Source organism: Aristolochia californica, unplaced genomic scaffold (assembly GCF_029961685.1).
Source record: "Aristolochia californica isolate CCGP_79_NKW_82.1479 unplaced genomic scaffold, dmAriCali1.0.hap1 SCAF_1, whole genome shotgun sequence".
Classification (NCBI taxonomy): Eukaryota; Viridiplantae; Streptophyta; class Magnoliopsida; order Piperales; family Aristolochiaceae; genus Aristolochia; species Aristolochia californica.
The window spans coordinates 59,446,622-59,455,513 of NW_027181770.1; the positions used below are offsets into that span (position 1 = coordinate 59,446,622).

Sequence of the window (8,892 nt, forward strand, 5' to 3'; positions counted from 1 at the left end):
TAATCCTAGTCTTGAAATGGTTGATAGTCCTCGTCCAACTCTTTGTCGGATTTACCTGCACGCGGCACCGGAGACCCAGCTTAAACGTTTGTGTATCTCATTGATTCGGAAACAGGAGAAAAATTTGATTTTCACGGAGATTCGTTGGTCATCATTCCAGGTGAGGTCTTTTCAGGCCATGGGTAGGAACCTCAAGATACGTGGGATAATTGTGCTGACGGGGAGAGTTGACTACTCCAGCGTGGACGGTAGTTTGGGAAATAAATATTGGACTTGGATATTTTGGTAAATAGGATTTTGAAATCCGGTATTTTAGTAAATGTTCCTCAAATTTATCTCCTCCCCATTACATATTTTGGTAAATTTTAATTATTTTTTAAAATAAAATAAAAAGAAGTTATTATTATTACTTAATATAATTTAATATAAGTAAATAAATAATATATAAAATAGCATATTCTTTACACCCATAAATATCTTACTTAATAGAAAAAATGATTGAACCTAGTTAATTTTTATTACATTACTTTCAATGGCTTTGGCTTGAATTAAGTGAAATTTAATCAAACAAAGCTATATTTGAATCGACATTTGTGAAAATTTTGGTACTTTACTTCATCTCGTGGTCCCGAAGGCACCAGCCGAAAGTCCTATCACCTTGAGTGCAACATACCCAACATGGAGGGAACAAGTGGTTGAAGCTCAAAAAAGTTCATAGTACGGACTTTGCAAGCGGAATTTAGAATTCTTTTCCAGTTATTTTGTTACAAAGACGGCGGCGGATAAGCGGAAGCATGCCTCTGATGCGAACATTTGAAAGGTCTCTCTATCACTCCTTTCCGGTCCTTAGGTTCCAAAATCTTATAAACCCGTCCTTGGGCATGTGGAGAAACTCTTGGGGAGGTAGAGCTTGAGTTTCCTGGTACTGGCAATTTCGGCGAAAATGCCTATGCTTCAACTCCAGGACTTCAATGAAAAGCTGTCTAAGAGCTTCAGGCCATGGCAGCGGTCGTTTGAGTTCTGGGTACGAGCTGCGGACATATATACCGGGTACAAGGTGGGTTAAATTCTTTTTTAATTCATTTGGATATTTTCAGCAGGTTTTGTCTGTGATGCTCGACTAATGGCACTTTGTTGATATTGGGTTTTCCGTAGATTTGTCAGTTTCGAGTCAAGTTTGTGAAAGGTGCGGAAAAGCAGGAGGCAATGTGGGAAGCGCAGCATGAGCTTGCCGCGGAGAAAATATACTCACTGTGCTCTGAACTTGGTGGGTTTTTTCTCAAGGTATTGGATGGCTTTTCTTCCATTCGGTGTTTTTCTCATGTGAGTTGCGTCTTGTAATGTCATCTTTCATTTTTTTTTGTTCATTTTATAATGTAGAAGTGTTTTTTTCTGGGTTTTTATTTTGTCTAAAATCTTCTGACTCGCTTGATTGTTTTGTCTGAGTACTTGTTGTGGGCTCCTTGCAATTTTCATCAAACCATGTATAGAATTTGCATTTTTTTGTTTACCAAGTTTCCAAGTGATATTTGTCTTCCACTTGCTACTAAGATGCTAAATGCTTTATTCCGGTGTTGGTTGGCTTGGAAGGCAGCGATCTATTGCAAAATTGGACGATTCCTTGGTTCTTTAGCCACATACATAATTTGATTATTGTTTTCAAGCAAATGTTTGGATAAGTACTCTGTTTATTCAATGACACTTTGATCTAATATCAGTAAAATTCATTTATCCAAATATGTGGGGTGTTTGTACTGCTGTATTGCCTGATTTTGGATGCTGATCTGATCATTTAATTTTCATGATAATACTATGGCTTATAATTGATTCATCTAATTGGGATTTCCATTTTCAGTATATGACTGAATAGAAAATGTACATAATCTGCTACATTGGTACCTACTTGGCAGGTTTGAGTTGTCTTGAAAATGTAATGTATTGAAATTGCAAAACGGCACCAATCTTTGCTTCATTGGAGCTAATATTTTCGTCAAATGTTGTTCTTAAGGTGAAGGAGACGGTATCTTGACATGGTAGACTTGTTGGTGTCAATCACTTTACCATGTCTAGGGTTTGTTGATCCGGTAAAGATACTTGCAAGATTTATTTTCTTAACCTAGACATTTTTCTAATGCTTGCTTGGTATTGTGTTTATTTCTCGTCTTCTGAATGCATGGTCACATCAATGGTTGAGGAAGTGGGTATTGCATTTTCTCCCTTTTCTTGTGTTTATTATTTTCTTAACTGTGGCTCGGACGCCCTGGAATGCTGAATTTTGAAACAGACTGCTCAAATAATTGGAAAGCCTGATCTGGCCCCTGCTGCATGGGTGAGAAGGCTCGTTACATTGTGTGATAGAGCTCCTGCAACATCGTTTGAATCGGTCCAGGTTGTGCTGAAGCAGGAGCTGGGTCGAAATGTCGATGAACTGTTTGAAATTTTTGATCCAGATCCTGTTGGTTCTGCTTCAATTGCTCAGGTTTCTCTCTTGGGAACTTTTTGTCTGCATTTCAAGTAGTCAGTGAAACTAAGAAATCAACTGTTTTTCCTGTTATTGATTACTTCCTCACTATATGTTGACCACGTCCCTAAATAACCTAATTAAGGATACCTACTTTTGGAAGCTCGTGCAATTTCAGTGCATCTTAGGGTTGGGAATGACTCAACTTTGCTTTTATGCCTGAGTTCAGGTTCACAGAGCCAGAATTAGAGGTGGTGCCATTGATGTAGCTGTCAAGGTAGTGTAAAATTAAAAATTTCTTCCTTTTTTGCTTGGAGACACTTCTTTCTTATTATTTTTCTTTTCTTGCATAGGTGCAACATCCTGGAGTTCAGGAGTTAATGATGACAGATATCCATAATTTGCACGCTTTTGCGTTGTTTTTGCAAAACACAGACATCAAATTTGATCTGCTATCGGTCACCAAAGAAATTGAAAAGCAGGTACACCAGCACGTGTAATTTCATCTGTGTTGGGATGTTTGTGCTAGATATCTAAATGTTATAGAAGATTTTTCACAATTAAAAAGCTTTGATATGTAACAATTTTAAGAGTGATCACCTATCATTCATCCAATAATTGAATCCCTTTTTCATCCAGGCATTCTTGATTCTCAATAATCACATATTCATTTGTCTAGAAACTGTCTATAAAGTTGCAAGTGCTAATATCATTTTTTTTTTGTATGTTTTCTGTTCTAGGTGGGATTTGAATTTGACTTCTTACGAGAGGCTGAAGCTATGGAAAGGATCCAACAGTTTTTTAGTGGTAACAACAAAAAAGGGCTTCCAGTATTGGTACCACGAGTGATTCCAAACTTGGTAACACGGTAATATTTGCAGATACTTTGGTTTAGTGGTTTTGAGCCTTTTTAAAAACAATAGAGCAGTACATTCTGATAATTATTGATCGGTTGTAACCTTGTGAGCATTGGCCATAATCAGTGAGTTCAACTGTGTTGAACAAGAACTGTTGCACTTTCCAGTTCTTAAATACTTGAAGCCATATCTTTTCAAAACAAACCAGTTTGGCAGAGTGAACCAGTTTAGTTAACCATGTGTGTCAAATTATCAACATTCTAAGTTGTGATACTAGTACTTGCACCTAAACTAGTCAAGCTTAAGTAAGATTTCAATACCATGGCATATTTGCTCTTTTTTAATAATGTGAACAGGAAAATCTTTAGAAAATTTTAATATTTAAAATATTTTAATATTTTATCGTGTTTTTATTTTTATGTATCATATCAGTTTACTGGTAGCTATGGGGTTTGCACTGCAAGGACCAGGACACTGGTTCCATTGGTAGAGTGAGTTTACAACATTGGTCTTCACCTTAGATGTAAGTATTGGTGGCAGCATTCGCAATATTGACTCTAATTGAGGTTAGAGCTTTGGATGATTGCTGGGTATTTAGGTTGTAAGACCAGGTGAGGGGAGTTTCCTGCTGTAAATTGTGAGGCTGAGAGTGGGTAATCTGTTTCACATGTAATGAGCAAAATATATAATATCGGAAAATTACCATTGTAATTTTTGTTAATGGCTCGTTAATTTCTGTGGCAGTGTTTTAAGCCCAGTAATTTGACTTGGATAGATTTTTGTTGAATAAGTTCTGTTCCTTTTGTGCTTTCACATCAACAACTAAACTGTTGTCTTTCTTAGGAGGGTTTTGGTGATGGACTTCATAGAGGGGACTCCAATTCTAAATCTTGGTGATGAAATGGCTAAAAGAGGCATAAATCCTGGTGGTAAGATGGCAGCACTGGCAAAGCAGTAAGTCCTTTGATTATCCTAGAGAATTTGAAGTCTGTTTACTTTTTATATGTTTGCTCATTGCTTCCTTTTCTATTTTCCAAACCTCCCGTGTCTCATCTTCTTCATGCTGGTCACTGTCATCTGTTGAGCAGATTATCTCATCATAGGAAAATTCTTTTTTTTTCCCATGTTTTTTTTTCTTTTTGTTGTTTATATTAGTCTATTTCAGACAAAGATCAGTGTGTGTTAAATTTTCCTGGTGAATTTGCTTTTGCTGGTTGTTAGTGTATTGTCTCTACAATACAAAACAGCCATGTCTTTTCATTCTTCTGGTTGGAATTGACATTTTCAAGAGTACTAGTAATTGAGTTTAACAGTTTTCACTGTTGAAAGAAATGGACCCAGTGTACTTGCTTTATTTGTAAGCAGATACACTGGTAGGAATCAACCACTTGTAAAGTCCGTTTTACATTCATCTACACATTTTTTTTTTTTTTTTTTGCTCTGTCAATATAGGTGTCACTTTCTTTTTTTCATCCTATAAGAAACTATTCTTCCTTAACGTTTCTTCTGGTCCTCATCTAATCACAAGGTACAGGTGTTTACTGTTTGCATCCAAAACACTCGTGTAATCCTGCATCAGCAAGGATCTCTTCATGAACCTTCATACAATACTAAGTAATCTATGTGATTTTTTATCCTCCCAGTCTATCAGTTATCTTTATTACATTTTTCTTTCTTTTCTTTTTCTTTTGATAGGATAATCTTCCTAGAACTATTCTAGTCATCCTATCTTGGGATACCATGACTGTGAAATATTACCCTGTTATAAAAATCTCTTTTAAGAAGCAATCCTTAATCTTCTTCTCGAATTTCCTCATGTGAATGTAGGAATATTTTAAATAGTTTGACACTGGCATATGGTCAAATGATCTTCAAGAGTGGATTCTTCCATGCAGACCCTCATCCTGGAAATATTCTCATCTGTAAGAACTCAGAGGCAAGTAAACCACAGTTCCAGCACAAACTATGTCTTTAATCAAAGCACATATCATTATTTAGATATCTCAATTAGTCATTAATTATCTAGCCAAAGAAAGAAGTTATATTAGTTACATCAATGTCAAGAGGATGGAATGACTATATTTATTCTAATTCTTCACAATAACTGGGTTGAGTAGGGATAAAGATATTTACCCATGTTTGTCGTGACAAAATAATTATATTTTGTTTCAGGTTGCTTTGCTAGACTATGGGCAGGTGAAACATCTCCCAGATAAATTGAGGCTTGGATGTGCTAATCTTATTCTTGCAATTGCAGATAATGATCCTTTAGGGGTAGAACAAAGCTACTGGTACATCATTCTTCTCAGTTACGTCACCTTATGAAATTAATGATCTAAAATTTTATCCTAAAGCTTTTCTCAAACGTGTAGGGAGCTTGGCATTGAAACCTTGAGCAGCTGTGCAAATGAGCAGCAGGAAATGCTGAAATTGGCACAGGCAATGTTTGATACAAAGCTTCCTCCTGGTGTAACTGTGGCATCACCATTCTCAGAAGAATCTTCTATAAAGAAAATAGCTGTTCGGGTACTTATTTACAGACATCTGTACTAACTGGATTGCAAGAATAGATGCTGTAGTGGTTGCACCTGTGAGAACTTGCTCATCTAGTATACATTATTCTGATCTTCAGTACTAATTGGTCTTTCTTTTTTTTACATTAGATGCACCTAGACTCCTTAAATTTTCAAAATTTGAACTGAATATCAGAACTGATTAGTTGGCCTTCATCTTTCAGTTCTTTTTTTCATTATTATTTTAGCTTGGTGTGATAGCGTCATGTTTTACATCTGCAGTTCTCATGTTCTACTCAAGAATGTGATTTAAATTACAGAATGATAATATGCTTTATCTCTCTGAGCCCTCCTTCATAAGCTGGGGGAGGCTGGTGTTTTTATTTTTATTTTTATTTTTATGGTTCTAAGCTATTGCCCATGTCATTGCTGTTCTTGTTACTGTAGAATTTTCCGGAGGAGCTATTTTTTGTCCTCCGCACCGTGCAACTGTTGAGAGGACTTGGTGTTGGCCTTGGGATCAACTACTCTTGTGCAGAAAAATGGAGACCCCTTGCAGAAGAAGCGTTACTTGCTGCTGGAAGGCTAAAAGGTCACAATCAAAGTAGTCAAAGGAGGTTACCTAGATGGTTCCACTGGCCTAGGCGAAATTCCGAGAGGTGACACTTTTATCTCAAATTACTAAAAACCAAAAACAATTTTTGCAAATGTTTCATAGATGTAGTTTGCTTACAGTGATTGTCAAAAGTTCATTAACTACACTAATTATAATTCTATATTTACTTGTGTTTTTTCATTTATAAACCAAATGTTACAGCAAGAACATGCAAAATATAGTATTTGTTCTTATAAACTTGTTGTAATTGCTTGCAACAGCAATGCATATAGACTTGTCTACATAGCTTGTAATGGTGTTCAGGCCAACACTTGTTGCTTTCTATTTTTATGAAAACATAAGAAAAGAATGTATGCCTTGTGGGTTGACTCTGAAGTTAGGTTTAGCTGAGTTTGAAGGTCTCCTAACACAGTAAAGTTTATGCAAGGTAAGTTTTTGTCAATTAGCTAGTAGGTTTGATAACTTGCACTGATTGGGCATTTGGTTCAATGAGCACAAAGAGGGTTTCTAGTGTGAGATCTTGGACCCAAATGTCAGCAGAGTGTGGCTAGTGTGTGCTTGTGTAATCAATTTAAGAAAATATGGAGTTTATTTACGTTGGGTTGTTGAATATTTCAAAGAAATCTCTCTTACTCTGTCATATATTTTATCCGTTGGATGCTCAAAGAATTAAGAATAGGATAAGTTTTGCAGGAGAGGCTGTAAAAGTGAGACAATGGAAGCCATGACAATCTATAAGAGAGTTGACTGGTGTACAAAACTCAACTGGATGCATAGCTCAGGAATTGCCAGCATTTTGTATTCATTCAGCTATTAAATATTCTTTTTAGTGCTTTTCAGGTAGTACATGTATGGTCTTTTTCAGTAGTCCCTCCTTTCTGCTGGCAGGGGAGGAGCCCTACATGTCCGAGGGAGGCCCTCTACAAAGAGTACGTTTCTCGAAAGATGATGTCAGGCTCAGGGAAGGAATACGATTAAGAAGTTTGATTTAAAAAGTTCAGCAATAATTCTATTCTCCTGTAGTAATTGCCTGTTACTTAACCTTATGATTCTTGCTTTGCTCAAAATTTCTGATCCATATAAATCTTCCTCTTAAGTTCTTTTGGGATTGAATAGGGCACTGATGGTGTATTTGGAACTTTTGGGAAAGACAAGATATGAATTCAAAGGGGTTAGAAAATTTTGTAAGGAGAAAGACAGCATTAAATTCTGAAGGTAATTGATACATCTATTTTATAATGTGCCTGCATTGTGGGATGGGAAAAATCTCGGAGGGGAGAAACAGCTCCCTTCTACCAAGTCAAGTTTGTTAACTTACATGTTGATTCAGTCGATCTACAGGTTCAAAGAGTCACAGTAAAATCCCCTCCTGCCCCATCCACTCTCTTTCTTCTTTTGCAGATCGGAGGAGTTTGCCCCTGATTTACTATTCTTATGATGTCAATAGCAAGTTGAATCGGGTTGAACAGATCCAATCTTCTGACCAGATTAATTACATTGTTTAAATCAATATCAATATCAATAATTAATTAATCATTTTTAAAAAAAAAATTATGAGAAGATATCTCTCATTTACTACAACACAGCTTTGGCATGCTTTGAAGTAAACTTATTTTATGATTCATGATTTGTTGATAGCCACAAACCAGTTACATTTCATTATTTTACTAAAAGATGATTCCTAGAACCTGCAACAATCTACAGATTAAATAGAGAACATTTGAATGCTTCATGGGTTGTAGTTGCTTATTGAATCCTGCAGTTTCCATCAGCAAATGACTCTATCACAGAAACCCATTCAATTGAAAATTTTAAACAAAAATCTACACCATTAAAAAAAAAAAAAAAAGCCATCCCTGTTAAGAAATGGCTCTAATCTGACTTTCTTTAGCTACAGTCGACATTCTCATGTCGATTTTTAATACAATTAGCTCTGGTCGACTCTGTTAGTCCCAATCCATACCCTTTCTTGACCAATATTTTAGTTGAAATGTAAACATCAACTGGTAAGACACGGTTCCAGCCTACCACACAGTCTTAAATGAGAGATTGAGTGACCCAAATAGAGTTAGGTGAGATGTCACTGAGCTATCTAAATCAGAAATGTCTTCAAGTTTTGGTAATTCAAGACTTTCCCTGAAAGGTCGAGTGTTTGCGTTTGTCATTGCATGGAATTGGTTTTCTTTCTGGGTGCAATCTCAATTTTTATAAGCCATTATGCTACTGACTCTTACTTTTATATTGAAAGCGGAAATTATCTGATGTTGGGAAGAAATGGTTCGAGTCTCTCGGCATCATGCATCAACAGATAAGCCTATTTACTGGTGCATTTCTTTGTATGTGAAGCTTCCAATTGTCCAACCTTCCATTGACCATGTACCTAATGCCTTATAATAGTTTCTGTCCTATCTTCTGTTTGACAAAATGCCATTTGGGCGGCAGTGG

At 36.3% G+C, this 8,892-nt stretch overlaps 1 protein-coding gene across 4 annotated transcripts; it reads left to right on the forward strand.

Moving 5' to 3' along the window:
* The first annotated feature begins 563 nt into the window (after positions 1-563).
* On the forward strand, positions 564-7,795 carry LOC137963999 (uncharacterized). Of its 4 annotated transcripts, none has more exons than XM_068811267.1 (12): positions 564-1,057; positions 1,156-1,323; positions 2,285-2,479; positions 2,691-2,738; positions 2,815-2,943; positions 3,202-3,329; positions 4,162-4,272; positions 5,146-5,254; positions 5,491-5,609; positions 5,691-5,844; positions 6,279-6,490; positions 7,336-7,795. In XM_068811267.1, exons 1-12 carry the CDS (start codon positions 944-946, stop codon positions 7,394-7,396), a joined length of 1,548 nt encoding a protein of 515 aa, XP_068667368.1. In that variant the 5' UTR covers positions 564-943; the 3' UTR covers positions 7,397-7,795. The 4 variants fall into 4 exon arrangements, with proteins under 4 accessions (XP_068667368.1, XP_068667360.1, XP_068667376.1 ...); XM_068811259.1 differs by having other exon boundaries at positions 1,156-1,284; positions 7,278-7,795; XM_068811275.1 differs by having other exon boundaries at positions 7,288-7,371.
* Positions 7,796-8,892: the final 1,097 nt, after the last annotated feature.